The 20,397-nt window shown below is 51.5% G+C and overlaps 1 protein-coding gene across 1 annotated transcript in view; it reads right to left on the bottom strand.

Moving 5' to 3' along the window:
• The window catches only part of LOC140467494 (membrane-associated guanylate kinase, WW and PDZ domain-containing protein 3-like), a 135,733-nt gene extending 124,107 nt beyond the window's left edge, over nt 1-11,626 (bottom strand). Inside the window, 2 exon segments of the mRNA XM_072563911.1 lie at nt 11,172-11,327; nt 11,330-11,626. Of these exon segments, the coding sequence (XP_072420012.1) occupies nt 11,172-11,327; nt 11,330-11,447 (274 nt within the window). The 5' untranslated portion in view covers nt 11,448-11,626.
• Between the last annotated feature and the right edge of the window lie 8,771 nt (nt 11,627-20,397).

The raw sequence follows: 20,397 nt of genomic DNA, 5'->3' as shown, positions 1-20,397 counted from the left end.
AACAAAATTGTACCATGAAAGCTCTGCGGCTTCAACCGATTGCGGCCTGTCACCACAGCTGGAGTAATAGGAATCCGAACTGAACACTACTCTGCAGCAGTACTGCCTCCTCCCTGAACTCTCAAAACCTCAGACCAAACTATATGAATCATAAGTCCGTAGTGAACAGCAGACATTCATTTCCTCACAGTGTGATGTACCACACTTCCTTACTTTGTGCATTTCAAACACTTTACGGGGAACGAGATTTTGCCAGTAATGGATAGGTTTCACTACCAAAATGTCGACTTCCCCAGCCTCCTGATGCTGCCTGCCTTGCTGTGTTTTCCTCTCCCTTCTGATGCTGCCTGCCTTGCTGTGTTCTTCCAGCCTCCTGATGCTGCCTGCCTTGCTGTGTTCTTCCAGCCTCCTGATGCTGCCTGCCTTGCTGTGTTCTTCCAGCCTCCTGATGCTGCCTGCCTTGCTGTGTTCTTCCAGCCTCCTGATGCTGCCTGCCTTGCTGTGTTCTTCCAGCCTCCTGATGCAGCCTGGCTTGTTGTGTTCCTCTCCCTCTTTCTTCGTCTGCTTCAGATTTCAGCATCTGTAGTTTTTTTTGACTCTCACTACTAAGTCTAGCAGACTAATACATCTGCAACCAATGATCAAGTACAATCGTCCTGGAACCAATATCCATGAATGGCCAATAGACAATAAAGTACTTCTGAAGTTCAGTCATTGTTATAAATTAGCAAACAACAGCGGTTAGGATTAAGGAATACCCTCAGGCGTTCTACACTTATGTGAGCTACAAGAGGATGGCCAGAGTGAAGGTAGGGCCAATAAGGGATAGCGGAGCTAACTAAAGCGTGGAGTCAGAGGAAGGTCCTTAATGAATATTTTGCTTCAGTATTCACTACTGAGAGGGACCTTGATGTTTCTGAGGACAGCGTGAAACAGAATGATATGCTAGAACAGGTTGATATTAGGAAGGAGGATGTGCTAAAAATCATCCCCTGGGCCAGACGGGATATACCCTAGGTTACTACAGGAAGTGAAGGGAGATTGCTGTGCCTTTAGTGATGATCTTTGCATCCTCACTGTTTACTGGAGTACTGCCAAATGATTGCAAAGTGGCAAATGTTATTTCCTTGGTCAAGAAAGGGAATAGGGATAATCCTGGGGATCAAAGACCAGTCAGTTTTACATCTGTGGTGGACAAAGTATTAGAGAGGATTCTGAGAGACAGGATGTATGATTACTTAGAAAACCATACCTTGATTAGAGGTAGTCAGCATGGCTTTGGGAGGGACAGGTCTTGCCTCACAAACCTTATTGAATTCTTTGAGGATGTGACAACACAAAGAAAGTAGAGCAGTGATTATGGTGTACATGGATTTTAACAAGATGTCTGACAAGGTTCTCCAAGTTAGGTTCATTCAGAAAGTAAGGAGGCATGAGATACAGGGAAATCCATGTGCCTGGATATAGAATTAGCTTACTCATAGAAGACAGAGGGTTATGATAGATGTAAAGTATTCAGCCTAGAGCTCAGTGACCAGTGCTGTTCCGGAGGGATCAGTTCTGGGACCTCTGCTCTTTGTGACTTTTATAAATGATGAGGAAGTGGAATGGTGGGTTAGTAAGTTTGCCGATGACACAAAGGTTTTGGAATTGTGGATAGTGTGGAGGACTGTTGCAGGTTGCAATGGGACATGGACAGGATGCAGAACTGGGCTGATAAGTGGCAGATGGAGTTCAACCTGGAAAAGTGTGAAGGGATTTGTTCTGGAAGGTCAAATTTGAATGCAGAATACAGGGTTGAGGCAGGATTCTTGGCAGTGTGGAGGAACAGAAAGATCTTGGGGTCCATATCCATAGATCCTTCAAAGTTGCCACCCAGGTTAATAGGGTTGTTAAGAAGGTGCATGGTGCATTGGCTTTCATTAGCAGGGGATTGAGTTTAAGAGGCGCAAGGTTATGCTACAGCTCCATGGTGTCAGTTATGTTTGGGACATTTAAGCGATTCTTGGACAGGCACACGGAAGTCAGTACAATGAGGAGTATGTAGGTTAGTCTGACCTTTGAGTTTTAACTTTGTACACCCCAGTCCAACCACCGGCATCGCCAAATCATGACCTTAGAGTAGAATAGAAGGCCAAAGGGCCTGCACTGTGCTGTATTTGGTATTGCCATTAGCAGAATTTTATTCAACCACAACCTGTAACCCTGTTACCCAGTATTTCCTCCAGTCATTACCAAGTCAGTGGACCAACCTTTTTTCAATGAACAGTGCAATAGGGCATGCAAGGAGCAGCATCAGGCAGACCTAAAAAATGCGGAGTTAACCTAAAGAAAGTGCAACACAGGACTATTTGTGTATCACAAAATAGACAGGGCTAAATGAGCCCACAGTGAGCAGATTAGATCGAAGTTTTGCAGTCTTACCACTTCCAGTCATAAACAGTGGACAACTAACTCAAATGAAGGAGGCAACTGCACATGCTGTGACACACTGCTCGTGTAGGTGGGAATTTAACCTGAAACCCTTTGCCCAGATACTAGCATTGAACCACAAGAATGCTCTAGTGCTTCAGGGTAATGTTCTAAACACCCTCACCATAAAATCAGGAGTGGGGATATTCACAGATGATTGCATAATATTCAGGACCATTAAACTCAGAATTATAAAATCCCTAAAGTGCGGAAAGAGGCCATTCAGTCCATCCAGACTCTCACCCTATCCATGTAACTCCACATTGACCATGACTAACCCACTTAACCAGCAAACTGCAGACAATTTATCATTGTCAATCCAGCTAACCTGCACATCTTCGGACTGCGGGAGGAAACCATAGCACCTGGAGGAAACCCACACAGACACGAGGAGAACGTGCAAACTCCACACAGTCGCTCACTCAAGACTGAAATTGAACTTGCGTACCTGGTGCTGTGAGGTAGCAGTGCTAACCGCTGAGTCACCTCAGATATCGAAGCAACCTGTGTCCATAGACAATGAGACCAGGACAAATTCCAGATTTGTGCTAACAAGGATATGGGAGTAAGCACCTCCAACAAGAGAATCAAACCATTTCCACTTGATATTCACCATCATCTTCTCCAGGATAATTAAGGATGGACTATAAATGCTGCCCTGACCAGTAATCCTCAGATACCATGAGCAAAATTTAAAAATAGATTAGATTACTTTTTTTTAAGATTAGATTACTTACAGTGTGGAAACAGGCCCTTCGGCCCAACAAGTCCACACCGCCCCGCCGAAGCACAACCCACCCATACCCCTACAGCTACCCCTTACCTAATACTACGGGCAATTTAGTATGGCCAATTCACCTAACCTGCACATCTTTGGAGTGTGGGAGGAAACCGGAGCACCCGGAGGAAACCCACGCAGACACGGGGAGAATGTGCAAACTCCACACAGACAGTCGCCTGAGGCGGGAAATGAACCCGGGTCTCTGGTGCTGTGAGGCAGCAGTGCTAACCACTGTGCCACCGTGCCGCCCATACTTTGCAAATTACCAATGAACAGAAATCTGGATCAGCCATATCAATACCACTGCTACAAGAGAAAAGGTCAATGCTGCTTACAATGGTACTCAGCTCAAATTAACTGAGGCGAGTTCCTCTCCTTACATCTCCCCAACATCTGTCTACCATCCAATTTGCCTGAATGAATGCAGCTCCAGCAACACAAGAACCACCCAGGGCAAACTAGCTGACTGGACTGGTGCCTCACACACCACTGATGAACAGTGACAGCAGTGTGCATCATCAATATGTACAACAGCAACTGACCAAGGCTCCTTCGCCAGTACTTTAAAACTCACAACCTCCACCAGTTATAAAGACAACAGAACACCACCACCTGCAAGTTCCTCTCCAAGCCACTCACGATCCTGACGTGCAAATATATTGCCGTGCATTCGCTTTCACTGGATCAAATCCTTGAATTCCCTTCCTGGTAGCACTGTGAATGCCCCTACATTCCAAAGACTGCAGGGGTTCGTGAAAGCACCTCACCAATACCTTCGCCAGGGCATTGAGGGATAGGTAATACACAGCCAGCAATGCCCATGTTTATGACCAAGTAAAAGAAACAAAAACATGACCACCAATTTGTACACAGCAAAATTCCACAAATAGCATTGAGATAAAAACCAGATGATCTGTTTAAACAATGGCATTCAAACAATAATATGACAGGCACTTTCTCTGCTCCTCAAATTGTACTTTGTGGAGGTTGACGATCCAACAGCAATATAAATATTTTCTAAATCAGCCAGTTGAGAGAGATGTTATGACACATCTCCTGGTTCAGAGGTCAGGACACTATCAATGCATCTCAACAGCTCTCCTCCCATAGCAGTATAGATCTCATCTAAATTATGGTACCTCTGAAAATATATGATAAAATCACCTGATGCCAAAACAGACAGACAACAGCTCTGCTAACAAGTAACATACAATGGTAGAGCACACAGCCAACAGAATTACAATTATTTTTAAAACATCTAAGGCTCTGAGGGAATACTTAATATATGCTGAAACTTTAACATCAAACGAGGCACACTGAATGTGCTAGTGGATCAATTAGGGACCTTAGCATTGTTAAACGCAATGCTAGGGAGGTCAAATAAGAAGGTCCGAGTTACAAAGCAATAAAGACCAGGATTCGACAAATTCACCTTTGACATAGACACATGAAACAACATTGGAGTTTGCTGACAGAACGTGATCACTGTGATTAGTCAATGAGTCTACAACAGATCCAAATACAAGTTGAGGAAACCCACAAAGGAAGACAGCGTTAGAAGCCATTGCAGAAAGTCATCCTTTCTTTTTGAGTACATTCCACTAACCAAACATTTGAAATTACTCAGAGCCTGGATCCCAAAACATTTTTTGAAAAAAATCTTTAAGCTGTATACTTTAAGTTAACCTGTATCAATTGATGATGTCTCCCCGGGGAACTATAACCAAATAACCAATCGTTCACTTAAATCACCCAAAAACTTGACTCCTCAGATTCATTTGGAATTTTCACACATCAAGTGCAGGTAGTGCACCATGGTTCTACTCTAGCCAAGGTGAAACAGTTTGTTTTGGAGGAAATTATCCAATCCCCTCAGCATCACCATCCCCTCCCCTACAGCATCATCTCTCAACCTTCACATCTTCCATGAGAAATTAAATGATCACTCCTGAATTTATTCTCATTCCTTCACTCAGGCAGTGGTTTCCAGTAGCTGTAGGTGCTGCTAAGAGGTTCAACACAAGTGACCAACTCTCCTGACAGACAGCAGAATCAAACTGATCCCACCACCTGCTCAATGTACAAAACCAATATTATCAAACCACTGCCCACCAGTTTACTAAAGAGATGATCAGATAGAGGAGGTTTCTTCCTTGTACCCTTGTTCTCTCCCACTTCTATTCACATACTGTGGGGAGGGGAGGACTGCAGAAACAAGTGTTACTAACTTCATGCACTCAGCATGGACATCGAAAACAAAGCAGAACTCTCCCAGCTGGACAGTAGAAAATGAAAATTGGGAATAATCTCTTTACAGCAAAGATGAGACAGGTAAGCGATAGGCTGACAGAATGGCTTGTTTCAAAGAGCTGTCTGAGCCCAAGGGAAGATAATTCAAAGACTAAGATTATTATTGGCAACACTCATTACACACTGAAAACCCAATTCTGTTTAAAGAACAATGTATGAAATAGTTTACATTGCACTGGCTTGAGATTAGCAGCTTCTTTACAGAAGCATAGATCTCCACTGCTTGAGTGCACATTTACCCCATTGTCATAAACAAAAACAGAAATTTTTGATGGATTCCCAACACCTTGATTTTTTTTAACCCCATTGTCACAAGCTTCGCTGATCTTAAAATTAAAGTGTAAGCCAGCAAGACTAAAGTGTCTATGCTGTATCCCATCCATCCCAGACAAACACTTAGAATTTTAACTTAGTATCCTGGTGAAAGAGCCTTTTTCTGATAACGATTTTTAAACAATAAGCAAAACTTTGATAATAAGATAATAAACAACTACCTAAACATAGCAACAATTTAGGAAATGACTATATTTTTTATTGCCCATGGAATATGGCTATTACTGGCAAGAGCTGAAAATGTGTTGCTGGAAAAGCGCAGCAGGTCAGGCAGCATCCAAGGAGCAGGAGAATCAACATTTCGGCCACGAGCCCTTCTTCAGGAATGTTTTGTTTCTGAAGGGCTCATGCCCGAAACATCGATTCTCCTGCTCCTTGGATGCTGCCTGACCTGCTGCGCTTTTCCAGCAACACATTTTCAGCTCTGATCTCCAGCATCTGCAGTCCTCACTTTCTCCTATTACTGGCAAGGCCAGCATTTATGGTGCATCCGTCCAAATTGCCCCAAAGTGAATTAGCTCAGGGACTGAAGTCACATAGAGATAAGGCTGGGTAAGGATAGATTTCCTTCCCTGGAGAATATTAATGAACCAGATGAGCTGTTAGAATAATCAATAACAGCTTCATGATCACTAGCGGCTAGCTTTCAATTTCAGACTGATTGATGTAATCCAAATTGTACCAGACATTATTGTGGGATCTGAGCCTATGCTGCCATTAGCCCGGAACTCTGGATTACAAGTCTAGCAACATTACCAATATGCCTTCATCTCCCCTCCCTTCATCATACACAGTAATGAAATTATATCACTTAAATCGCCCTTCAGTATAAGGTGAAGAATATATTCTAGGGTGATTTTCTCTTATCGTTCTCCCATGGTCTTTCTGCAGAAAAGTACTGGCCCAACATCCAGCCGTACAGACTGGTTGAGATAAGACACACTGAAGTAATTCAACCCCGCAAACCCAGCCCAAATCTCAATTTGTCAATCCAATACCACCTCATTCGTACAGTGGCAGCCACAAGCAATGTAAAATATTTGTTTTATGTACGTAACCAGTAATCATTGTCAAATCCTTCTAACTGTGGATGTCAGTCCATGTCTCTTCCCAGGTCACTGTTCTCAATCCTTAGTCCCTTCCTCCCATCCCTAACCCAGTCTCTTCACTAACTCTGAACAAAAATGGAAATCACAGGAGAAACTCAGGTCTGGCAGCATCTGCAGACATAAAGCAGAGTTAATGTTTCAGGTTCAGGGATCCGAACACAGAAGGGTCATTGGACCCAAAATGTTAACTCTGCCAGACCTGTTGAGTTTTTCCAGCAATTTTTGTTTTTGATTCAGATTTCCAACATCAGCAGCTCACTGTTTTATCTCCCTTCTGTCTCTCCCAGTTTGTCTTCCATTTACAAATTCCTAGTAACCACATTCCCTGCCTCCAAGATTTCATAGTCTTCCCCATTTGATTTACCTCCCATTTAAATCTTGTGTCTCACAACTGTCCAATCCCGTCAACATCCCCCCCCTCCCCACGCCCCCTTCCCCACCGTCAACCCCACCCTCCCCACCGTCAACCCCCCCCCCTCCCCACGCCCCCTTCCCCACCGTCAACCCCACCCTCCCCACGCCCCCTTCCCCACCGTCAACCCCCCCTCCCCACGCCCCCTTCCCCACCGTCAACCCCCCCCCTCCCCACGCCCCCTTCCCCACCGTCAACCCCCCCCCCCCACGCCCCCTTCCCCACCGTCAACCCCCCCCCTCCCCACGCCCCCTTCCCCACCGTCAACCCACCCCCCACGCCCCCTTCCCCACCGTCAACCCCCCCCCCCCCACGCCCCCTTCCCCACCGTCAACCCCCCCCCCACGCCCCCTTCCCCACCGTCAACACCCCCCCTCCCCACGCCCCCTTCCCCACCGTCAACCCCCCCCCCTCCCCACGCCCCCTTCCCCACCGTCAACCCCCCCCCTCCCCACGCCCCCTTCCCCACCGTCAACCCCCCCCCCCCACGCCCCCTTCCCCACCGTCAACCCCCCCCCTCCCCACGCCCCCTTCCCCACCGTCAACCCCCCCCCTCCCCACGCCCCCTTCCCCACCGTCAACCCCCCCCCTCCCCACGCCCCCTTCCCCACCGTCAACCCCCCCCCTCCCCACCGTCAACCCCCCCCTCCCCACGCCCCCTTCCCCACCGTCAACCCCCCCTCCCCACGCCCCCTTCCCCACCGTCAACACCCCCTCCCCACGCCCCCTTCCCCACCGTCAACCCCCCCTCCCCACGCCCCCTTCCCCACCGTCAACCCCCCCTCCCCACGCCCCCTTCCCCACCGTCTACCACCCCCCTCCCCACGCCCCCTTCCCCACCGTCAACCCCCCCCCCTCCCCATGCCCCCTTCCCCACCGTCAACCCCCCCCTCCCCACGCCCCCTTCCCCACCGTCAACCACCCCCCTCCCCACGCCCCCTTCCCCACCGTCAACCCCCCCTCCCCACGCCCCCTTCCCCACCGTCAACCCCCTCCCTCCCTACGCCCCCTTCCCCACCGTCAAACGCCCTCCCCCGCCCCCTTCCCCACCGTCAAACGCCCTCCCCCGCCCCCTTCCCCACTGTCAAACCCCCTCCCCGCCCCCTTACCCCGCCCCTTCCCCACCGTCAACCCCCCTCCCCCATCAACACCCCTCACTACGCCCCCTTCCCCCCCCGTCAACCGCCATCCCGACGCCCCCTTCCGTCAACCCCCCTGCCTACACCCCCTCCCCATAACTCCCCCTCTCTACGTGGCCATCCACCCCGTCAACCCCCCCGCCTACTCCCCCTTCCCCCCGTCAACCCCCCGCCTACTCCCCCTTCCCCCCGTCAACTCCCCCACCTACTCCCCCTTCCCCCCGTCAACCCCCCGCCTACTCCCCCTTCCCGTCAACTCCCCCTTCCCCCGTCAACTCCCCCGCCTAATCCCCCTTCCCCCCGTCAACCCCCCGCCTACTCCCCCTTCCCCCCGTCAACCCCCCGCCTACTCCCCCTTCCCCCCGTCAACCCCCCGCCTACTCCCCTTCCCCCGTCAACTCCCCCGCCTACTCCCCCTTCCCCCGTCAATCCCCCGCCTACTCCGCCTTCCCCCCCGTCAACCCCTCGCTTACTCCGCCTAATCCCCCTTCCCCCCCGTCAACCCCCTGCCTACTCCGCCTACTCCCCCTTCCCCCCCACCTACTCCCCCTCCCCCCCATCAACCCCCCGCCTACTCCCCCTTCCCCCCGTCAACCCCCCGCCTACTCCCCCTTCCCCCCGTCAACCCCCTGCCTACTCCCCTTCCCCCCGTCAACTCCCCCTTCCCCCCGTCAACCCCCTGCCTACTCCCCTTCCCCCCGTCAACTCCCCCTTCCCCCCGTCAACTCCCCCGCCTACTCCCCCTTCCCCCCCGCCTACTCCCCTTCCCCCCGTCAACTCCCCCGCCTACTCCCCCTTCCCCCGTCAATCCCCCGCCTACTCCCCCTTCCCCCCCGTCAACCCCTCGCTTACTCCGCCTAATCCCCCTTCCCCCCCCGTCAACCCCCCGCCTACTCCGCCTACTCCTCCTTCCCCCCCCCGTCAACCCTCCGCCTACTCCTCCTTCCCCCCCGTTACCCCCCCCCCGCCTGCTCCCCCTCCCCTCCCCCCCCCCGGTCAAACCCCCCACCTGCTCCCCCTTCCCCCCATCAACACCCCACGCCCCCATGTCCCCCCACCCTCCCTCACGCCCACGCCCCCTCCCCCACGCCCCCTCCCTCCCCCCCCTCCCCCACGCCCCCTCCCTCCCCCCCACGCCTCCTCCCCCTCCTCCTCCTCCCCTCCTCCCCCACCCCACCTCCCCTCCTCCCCCACCCCTCCTCCCCCTCCTCCTCCTCCCCCACCCCCCCCTCCCCTCCTCCCCCACCCCCCTCCCCTCCTCCCCCCCTCCCCCCCCTCCTCCCCTCCTCCCCCCCTCCCCCCCCTCCTCCCCCCCCTCCCCTCCTCCCCCTCCCCCACCCTCCCCCCTCCCCCCCTCCCCTCCTCCCCCCTCCTCCCCCTCCCCCACGCCTCCTCCCCCTCCCTCCCCCTCCCCCCCTCCCCTCCTCCCCCTCCCTCCCCCTCCCCCCCTCCCCTCCCCTCCTCCCCCTCCCCCCTCCTCCCCCTCCCCCACGCCTCCTCCCCCTCCCTCCCCCTCCCCCCCTCCCCTCCTCCCCCTCCCTCCCCCTCCCCTCCTCCCCCTCCCCCCCTCCCCCTCCCCCACGCCTCCTCCCCCTCCCCCTCTCCCCCTCCCCCCCTCCCCTCCTCCCCCTCCCTCCCTCCCCCTCCCCCACGCCTCCTCCCCCTCCCCCTCTCCCCCTCCCTCCCCCTCCCCCCCTCCCCCTCCCCCCCTCCCCCTCCCCCACGCCTCCTCCCCCTCCCCCTCTCCCCCTCCCTCCCCCTCCCCCCCTCCCCCTCCCCCACGCCTCCTCCCCCCCTCCCCCTCCCCCACCCCCTCTCCCCCTCCTCCTCCCCCACGCCTCCTCCCCCTCCCCCCCTCCCCCCTCCCCCTCCCCCCCTCCCCCTCCCCCTCTCCCCCTCCTCCTCCCCCACGCCTCCTCCCCCTCCCCCACGCCTCCTCCCCCTCCCCCTCCCCCACGCCTCCTCCCCCTCCCCCTCCCCCTCCCCCACGCCCCCTCCCCCCTCCTCCTCCCCCTCCTCCTCCCCCTCCTCCTCCCCCTCCCCCTCCCCCCCTCCCCCACCCCCTCTCCCCCTCCTCCTCCTCCTCCCCCTCCCCCCCTCCCCCCTCCCCCTCCCCCTCCCCCCCTCCCCCTCCCCCTCTCCCCCTCCCCCACGCCTCCTCCCCCACGCCCCCTCCCCCTCCCCCTCCTCCTCCCCCTCCCCCTCCCCCCCTCCCCCACCCCCTCTCCCCCTCCTCCTCCCCCACGCCTCCTCCCCCTCCCCCCCTCCCCCCTCCCCCTCCCCCTCCCCCCCCTCCCCCTCTCCCCCTCCTCCTCCCCCTCTCCCCCTCCTCCTCCCCCACGCCTCCTCCCCCTCCCCCACGCCTCCTCCCCCTCCCCCTCCCCCTCCCCCACGCCCCCTCCCCCTCCCCCTCCTCCTCCCCCTCCCCCACGCCTCCTCCCCCTCCCCCACGCCTCCTCCCCCTCCCCCACGCCTCCTCCCCCTCCCCCTCCCCCACGCCTCCTCCCCCCCCCCCTCCCCCACGCCTCCTCCCCCCCCTCTCCCCCTCTCCCCCTCCCCCTCCCCGTCAATCCCCTATCTCCACCTCCCCCCACGCCCCCTCCCCTCCCCCTTACCTGGCCGCACTGTCCGCACTCGGACGGGTTGGGGGAAGTGCCTGATGACGGCGCGGACATCGCGGCGGGTCAGGCCGCTCACCGGGGTCCCGTTCACCTCGAGCAGGATGTCCCCGGCCCGGGGCTGGGCCCGATCTCGGAGCCGCTGAGCGGTGACGCCAGGACCGGGAACTGTCCGAACTCGGCCCCGCCGCCCAGCGACAGCGCGTCCCCGGGCACGGCCACCTCCTGAGCCCGGCTCAGCCAGTGCCGCCGCCGGCGGAGGGACTTGGACATGGCGGGGCCGAGCCGGCCCGGGCTGTGTCGCTGTCTGTTAGCCGGGGTTCCTCTGACGGTGACGGGGTGTGTGTGTGTGCGGCGCGGGGCCGGGGCCAGGGCCGCTCCCGCTCCGGGCTCCGGGCTGTCACTGACCGTGGGGCCCAGCCACCACCGCGGCCGCCATCTGCGTCATGGCGTCACCGCGTCCGCACGCTGCCCCTGACGTCAGGGTGGGGGCTGGGCATGTCACAGCCAATCAAAGGTGGCTACCCTCGACCAACCCCCACCATCTGCCCCGCCCATTGGCATGGCCCCGCCCAACACTTCCAACACTTACCGCCACGCCCCTTTCCCCTGGCACTCAGAGTCAGTGCCATTGACCAGGGAGTGGGAGAGTCAGTGTCTCTGGACCGGGGGTACGGTTATTACCCATTGACCAGGGAGTGGGAGAGTCAGTGTCTCTGGACCGGGGGTACGGTTATTACCCATTGACCAGGGAGTGGGAGAGTCAGTGTCTCTGGACCGGGGGGTACGGTTATTATCCATTGACCAGGGAGTGGGAGAGTCAGTGTCTCTGGTCCGGGGGTACGGTTATTACCCATTGACCAGGGAGTGGGAGAGTCAGTGTCTCTGGTCCGGGGGTACGGTTATTACCCATTGACCAGGGAGTGGGAGAGTCAGTGTCTCTGGACCGGGGGTACGGTTATTAACCCATTGACCAGTGAGTGGGAGATTCAGTGTCTCTGGACCAGGAGTACGGTTATTACCCATTGACCAGGAGTGGGAGAGTCAGTGTCTCTGGACCAGGAATACGGTTATTACCCATTGACCAGGGAGTGGGACAGTTAGTGTCTCTGGACCGGGGGTACAGTCAGTGTCCATTGACCAGGAGTGGGACAGTCAATTTCTCTGGACCAGAGAGGTATGGTCAGTGTTGAGAGAGTGTTGCTGGGAAGGTACAGCAAGTCCGGCAGCATCCAAGGAGCAGGAAAATCAACATTTCAGGCCGGAGTCCTTCATGAGGAACATCGATTTTCCTGATCCTCGGATGCTGCCTGACCTGCTGTGCTTTTCCAGCAACACACTCTCAAATCTGATCTCCAGCATCTGCAGACCCCACTGTCTCTGGGTGTGGTCAGTGCCCATTGACCAGGGTGTTGAGGGTGGGGTAACTACACATTGACCAGGGATTGGTGGCAGTTCAGTGCCCATTGCTCAGAGTATGGGTCAGTCCCCTTTGACCATGAAGGAGAGTCAGTGCCATTAAGACCATTGGAGCAGAATTAAGCCATTTGGCCCATTAATAGTGGCTGATGTGTTTCTCAACTCCATTCACCTATCTTCTCTCCATAACCTTGATCTCCTTACTTATGTTGTACCTTTGTTTAAGAAAGGATGCCAGGAGAAACCAGGAAGCTATAGACTTAAGAGTCTAACTTTGGTTGTAGTAAATTGTTAGAGGGAATTATAAAAGATAGGATTTATGGACATTTAGAGAAGCAAAAATTCATTAAGGATAATCAGCCTGGTTTTCTACAAGGAAAATAGTGTCTAACAAACTTGATTGAGTTTTTTGAGGAAGTTACAAAAAAGATTGATGATGGCAGAGCATTAGACATTGTTTACTTTAACTTTAAGTAAAGCCTTTGACAACGTTCCACATGGTAGACTAATTAGTAAAGTTAGGTCAAATGGGTTTCAGGGCATGCTTGCCAATTGGATACATAATTGACTTTGACAGCTGGAGACAGGAAGTGGCAGTGGAGGGCTGCTTTTCGGACTGGAGGCCTATCAGCAGCAGTGTTCCACAGGAATCGGTTCTGGTCCTCATTTGTTTATTATTTATATAAATTATTTGGATGAGGGGATATAAAAAGCATGGCTAGTACGTTTGTGGACAACATCAAAATTGACCATGGTAGACAGTGAAGAAGGTTTTTTAAGATTACAAAGGGTCAATGGGCTGAAAATGGCAGATGGAGTTCAGTCTGGGTAAATGTGAGGTATTGCATTTTGATACAACAAACAAGGCTTAGGCTGATACAATTAATGGTAGGGCCTTGGGTAGTGTTGTGGAACAGAGGGACCAAGGGGTGCAGGTACATAATTCTTTGAAGTTTACATTATATATAGACAGAGTGATAAAAAGGCGTTTGGCACACTAGCCTTCATTGCTTTGAGTATAGATGTTGAGGTTGTACAGGACATTGGTGAGGCCCCTTCTGGAATACTGTGTCAAGTTCTAGTTACCCAATTTATAGAAGGATAATATCAAACTGGAGAGGGTTCAGAAGAGATTTACCAGGATGTTGCGGGGTATGCAATGTTTGAATTATAAGAAAGGCTGGGACTTTCTTCACTAGAGCATAGGAGGTTGAGAGATGACCTGATAGAAGCTTACAAAATAATGACGGTATAGATAGAGTTAGTGGTAGTTTTCCCAAGGATGGGGGATTTCGAGACTAGGGGGTACATTTTTAAAATGAGAGAGATTTAAAAAAAGACATGAAGGGCAAATATTTTACAGAGAGGGTAGTTCACAGGTGGAATGAACTTCCTAAGGAAGTGGTGAATGTCAGTACAATTACAACATTCAAAAGACATTTGGATAAGGACATGAATAGGAAAGGTTTAGAGATTTATGGGTCAGGAGCAGGCAGGAGGCACTAGTTTAGTTTGGGATTATGTTTGCCGTGGACTGGTTGGACTGAAGGGTCTGTTTCCATGCTGTGTGACTCAATGACTCTAAGACCATGACTCCAATCACGAATCAACCTATCTCTGTCTTAAGTTCACCTAATGACTTGGCATCTACCACGTTCTATGGAAATGATTTCCACAGATTTACCAGTCTCTGGCTGAAGAAATTCCTCCTCATCCAGTTTAAAACGGTCCACTTTGAGGCTGTGCCCTCAGGTCCCAGTGGAAAGATCGTCTCTATGTCCACTCTATTCAGACCTCTCAGCATTCCGTGACTTTCAATGAAATGCCCTTCATCTCCTAAACTCCATTGGGTAAATCAAACACTGACAAAATGATCAGAGTCCCACATGCTAAAACAGCGTGTTACAGCGTGTTACCCATATCAGTCTCAGTTTTTATAACACTTGCCTGTCACACTTTCAGCATCACTCCTTTCCCAACTCTCCTGACCTGCCACATGATAAAAACTGTGGCCAAAGCTGTGAGTAATTAATTAAAAGTCTTATAGTAATGCAGTCTGTCTGTAAGAATGCAATTCACATTAACATCAGAGAACTATAGAACATGGCGAAGTATAGATGAATACAATACAAGATGTAGAGCGATATCAAAAATGAACACAGTTATATAAACTAGAAATGCATTGAACATACACAACAAACTTACATTACATCTGTCATGTAATAACACAGTAAAAGGTGTTTCATGGGATTGTTAGTATACAAACTACAATGGGCAGCACGGTTGCTAGCACTGCTGCCTTACAGTGCCAGAGACCCGGGTTCAATTCCCGCCTCAGGCAACTGACTGTGTGGAGTTTGCACATTCTCCCTGTGTCTGTGCGGGTTTCCTCCGGGTGCTCCGGTTTCCTCCCACAGTCCAAAGATGTGCAGGGTCAGGTGAATTGGCCATGCTAAATTGCCGGTAGTGTTAGGTAAGGGGCTAATGTAGGGTATGGGTGGGTTGCGCTTCGGTGGGTCGGTGTGGACTTGTTGGGCCGAAGGGCCTGTTTCCACACTGTAATGTAATCTAAAAAAAACACTGAGTCAAAAAATTAGATAATAAGACAAATGAGCAAAAGCTGGTTTAATGGGGTAGCTTTAAGGCCTATATTAAAGAGGGTTGCAAATTCGAGAAGCAGAGTAATTAAAATCTGGAATGTGCAACATTCCAGTACTGGAGGAGTATAGAAATCTTCCTGGGTCTGGGACAAAAGATGACAGAGGCAGGAAGGGATGAGGCCAAGGAGGGATTTGAAAACAAGGATGAGAATTTTAAAATCACAATGTTGCTCAAACAGAGACCTGGTGTAAGTCAGTGGTCACAGAGTAGGACCAAGTTAAGATATGTGTAACATGTGAAAGACAGAAATCTTACAGAGCACTGCATTCAAATACAGTCAGTTCTACTATAACACATGTTTTGTGAACACAAATTGGCTGTAAGGCGATTGGGTGAATAGGGAAGGCTGTTTCTACAATGTGGACTTTTAAAGTGTGTGTTGGCTATAACAATGATTACATCGCCAACACTTTACGTGGTATTTGCATTGTGCGATTTTGTTTAGCACGGGTCACACAGGAACACAACTATCATGTTACAGAAGAAAGACTTAGTCAACTCTGGAGGTAAACAAAGACAAGGATTGGAAATGCAACAGGGCAGAAGTGGGTACTGCAGATGCTGGGGATTAGAGTAAGATTAGAGTGGTGCTGGAAACGTACAGCAGGTCAGGCAGGGTCCGAGGAGCAGGAAAATTGATATTTCGGGCAAAAGCCCTTCATCAGGAAAGGCTTGGGATTGCAACAGCAGAGTAGGGAGATGTTATAGAATTGGAAATTGACTGTTTTACAGAAATGAAACACAGAAATATGTATAAAACGTAATGGTGTCCTCATGAGCAGCCACTGGATGGACTGCACCTAAATTGGAAGGGGACTAATATACTGGCAGGGAAATTTGATAGAACTACTTGGGAGGATTTAAACTAGTAAGATGGGTGGGGTGGGGGTGGGGGTGGGGGGTGGGACCCAGGGAGATAGTGAGGAAAGAGATCGATCTAAGACGGGTACAGCTGAGAACAGAAGTGAGTCAAACAGTCAGGACAGGCAGGGACAAGGTAGGACTAATAAATTAAACTGCATTTATTTCAATGCAAGGGGCCTGAGCGGGAAGGCAGATGAACTCAGGGCATGGTTAGGAACATGGGACTGAGATATCATAGCAATTACAGAAATGTGGCTCAGAGATGGGCAGGACTGGCAGCTTAATGTTCCAGGATACAAATGCTACAGGAAGGATAGTAAGGGAGGCAAGAGAGGAGGGGTATATGAATAGGAAGGATTTGGAGGGATAAGGGCCGTGAGCCGGCAGGTGGGACTAGACTGGGTTGGGATATCTGGTTGGCATGGACGGGTTGGACCAAAGGGTCTATTTTCATGCTGTACGTCTCTATGACTCTATGACTCTACGAGTATGATTGTCTTCTTTAGAAATTCTGTCTCAGTGGTCATGGGTTCTGTAGGTCCTTGTGTGACCAATGAGCCCAATCTGAGAGCCACCTCTGTGACAGCACATGTATCAGGTGTTTCCAGAAGGTGAACCTGGTTCTTGGCTTGGAGATCACCTGGAAATCATTGGCATTCCTTTTCCTACCTCCTTTCCAGACTTCCTCTTGCTGACAACTATGTTTTGTTTCTTGAGAGGAGCTTGCAGGGAGACTTTGAAACATCCCCCTTATCCTCCTTTCATTCAAGTGCCTTCCTTGAGCCGGATGAAGGTGGTTTGTTTTGGTGGTTACAACTCAGGCATCCCAGGTACATAGGAAAAGGTGAGGACTTGCTGATGCTAGAGATCAGAGTTGAGAGTGTGTGGTGCTGGAAAAGCACAGCAGGTCAGGCAGCATCTGAGGAGCAGGAGAATCGATATTTCGGGCGTAAGCCCCTTATCAGGAATGAGGCTTGTGGGCCAGGGTGCTGAGAGTCAAGTGGGAGGGGGTGAGGCTGGGGGGAAGATAACTGAGATTGTGATAGATAGATGAGGGTGGGATTAATGGTGATAGGTCAGGGAGGAGGGTGGAGCAAATAGTTGGGAAGGAAGGTGGACAGGTCAAGAGGGCAGTGCCGAGTTGGAGGTTTGCGACTGGGAAAAGGTGGAGGGAGGGGAAATGACGAAACTGGTGAAATTCGCATTGACCCCTTGTGGTTGCAGGGTCACAAGGTGGAAGATGCGGCATTCTTCCTCCAGGCGGTGGGTGTTAAACGTTTGGCGATGGAAGAGGCCCAGCACCTGCGTGTCCTTGGCGGAGTAGGAGGGGGAGTTAAAGTGTTCGGGGTTGCTTTGTGCGTGTGTCCCAAAGATGATCTCTGAAGTGTTCTGCAAGTAGGTGTCCTATCTCCCCAATGTAGAGGCCACCGTATTGGGAGCAATGGATAGAGTAAATGACATGTGTGGAAGTACAGGCAAATCTCTGACGGATGTGGAAGGCTCCTTTGGGGCCTTGGACAGAGATGAGGGGGGAGGTGTGAGCGCAGGTTTTGCATTTCTTATGGTGGCAGGGAAGGTACCAGGAGGGGAGGGTGGGTTGTCAGGGGGCATGGACCTGACAAGAGAGTCGCAGAAGGAATGCAGATAGGGATAGGAGGGAAATATATCACTGGTGGTGAGGTCTGTTTGTAGGTGTCAGAAGTTGTGGAGGATGATATCCGGAATTTGGTGGGGTGGAAGGTGAGGACTGGGTAGGGGGAGGGGTTCTGTTCTTGTGCGGTTGGTGGGGTGGGGTTCGAGGACGGAGGTGCAGGACGTGGAGGAGATGAGGTGGAGGTTATCTTCAACCGCGTGGGACGGGAAATTGCCATCTTTGAAGAAGGAGGCCATCTGGTGTGTTCTGTGGTGGAATTGGTCCTCCTGGGAACAGATGTGGCAGAGGGGGAGGAATTGGGAATAAGGGATAGCATTTTTACAGGAGGCAGGGTGTGAGGAGGTGTAGTCCAGGTAGCTGTGAGAGTCGGTGGGTTTGTAATAGATGTCCGTGTTGAGTTGATCACCGTTAATGGAGGTAGAGAGGTACAGGAAGGGGAGGGAGGTGTCTGAGATGGTCCAGGTGAACCTGAGGTCGGGATGACAGGTGTTCTTGAAGTTGATGAACTGTTCGACCTCCTCGTGGAAGCACAAGGTGGCGCCAATACCGTCATCGATGTAGTGGAGAAAAAGGTGGTGAATAGTGCCAGTGTAGCTGTGGAAGACGGACTGTTCCATGGACCCAATGAAGAGGCAGGCCATGTGGCCAAACACTTTAACTCCCCCTCCCACTCCCCCAAGGATGTGCAGGTCCTGCGCCTCCTCCATTGCAAAATCCTTACCACCAGCCGCCTAGAGGAAGAACGCCTCATCTTCAACCTTGGGACACTCCAACCACCAGGGATCAATGTGGATTTCACCAGTTTCCTCATCTCCCTTCCCTGTCCTTATCCCAGATTCAACTTTCCAACTCAGCATTGCCTCTTGACCTGTCCTACCTGTCTATCTTCCTTCCCACCTATCCGCTCCACCCTCCTCTCCAACCTATCACCATTACTGACACCTCCATCTACCTATCGTACTCTCAGCTACCTTACCTCCAGCCCCACCCCCTTCCCATCTTAAGTACATGGATGGTCCTATGGAGTTGATTTTGGATGATCATGACCTCAAAGCTAGTTCTATTGACTCCTATTGGCTGTTTCCACACTGTAAGTAATCTAATCTAAATCTTAAGCGCACTGATATTAGTATATCTGAGTTCCCAGCTGATTTGGGGAATCCATTTCTAACAGCGTTGATGATACAGCTCCAGACCCTTGTGGTGGTGTCTATATGTTGTCCAAGTTTCAGAGCCTTTTCGAAGAGTCGGAAGGATGACTGCCTTATTCACAACTGTTCTTGGTGTCAGCACGAATGTCATGGTCATCGATAGCTCTCATCCTTAGACATCCCAAGGTGGTGCTCTGCTCACAGATTGGATGCAATGTTGAACCTCCACATCAACATCCACCTTAGATGAGATCTAGCTTCCCAGGTGGGAGAAATATTCCATGTTTGAGAGGAATTCTCCATTGATCTTATGGAGAGATGGTCCAGAACTTGACCTGGGAAGAATAGGTAAAAGATTTGAGTCTTCTCAAGGTTGAGGTTGAGACCAATTCCTCCTGTAATATGTAATGGTGCACATAACACACAGAAAAGTATCTAACACTCCTGCACATTCGTCAGGGCTACCTAATTGTTTAGCTGCATCCAAAGCTGCAATCACATTTATTCTAAGTGACCCTGATCCCCATCAATAAACATTTGCCACATTCTAATAACATTAGCCCCCTCCAAAGCTGGTTTTCCATCTGAATGTGCTGACTTCACACTAGGCTGCATTCAGCTTCTTACTGATACAAGTCCATACAGTGAGACAGGAAACAAGGAACATAACCTGCACTATAATGAGTAAACTACACAACACTCAGCCGTCAGAGTGAATTGATGCAGTTTTAATATTTATGTTCAAAATGTAGGAAATCATAGATTACAGAAACACATAACGAGACTGCAGGAGCAGGTGTATGAGCGTTGATAGCACCAAGCAAAATGCTCAGGTTAATAATTACTGAACGGTGCATAGTTCAAACTGAACAGTTTGTTCCCTACTGCACTCCATTGCATTATGTTCAGACTTGCAGGGCTCTCTCTTTGATCCAGTGTTAGAAACACGGGTAAACAACTGTTGTGATTTGGAAACTCAATGAGCAACTTCACCCAAATTGTTGTGTGTTTTGTTGTTGGCGACGGTTTCAATGATTTATGTCACTCAGGTGAGGCAGGCAGCTTACAACTGGCTGCATTGTAAATGTCGGCACACACACTTTCACCAAGATCAATGTGTGCCAGTGCAGTTGAAGAGTGCATTACAGTAGTGCAGTGTGTAAGTGCAGTGTCAGTGCAGTGTGTAAGTACAGTGTCAGTGCAGTGTGTAAGTGCAGTGTCAGTGCAGTGTGTAAGTGCAGTGTCAGTGCAGTGTGTAAGTACAGTGTCAGTGCAGTGTGTAAGTGCAGTGTGTAAGTACAATGTCAGTGCAGTGTGTAAGTACAGTGTCAGTACAGTGTGTAAGTACAGTGTCAGTGCAGTGTGTAAGTGCAGTGTGTAAGTACAATGTCAGTGCAGTGTGTAAGTGCAGTGTCAGTACAGTGTGTAAGTACAATGTCAGTGCAGTGTGTAAGTGCAGTGTGTAAGTGCAGTG

This window comes from Chiloscyllium punctatum, chromosome 45, assembly GCF_047496795.1.
Source record: "Chiloscyllium punctatum isolate Juve2018m chromosome 45, sChiPun1.3, whole genome shotgun sequence".
In the NCBI taxonomy this organism is placed as follows: Eukaryota; Metazoa; Chordata; class Chondrichthyes; order Orectolobiformes; family Hemiscylliidae; genus Chiloscyllium; species Chiloscyllium punctatum.
The sequence above is the reverse complement of the archived record's forward strand: the minus strand, read 5'-3'. Positions and strand labels throughout refer to the sequence as shown.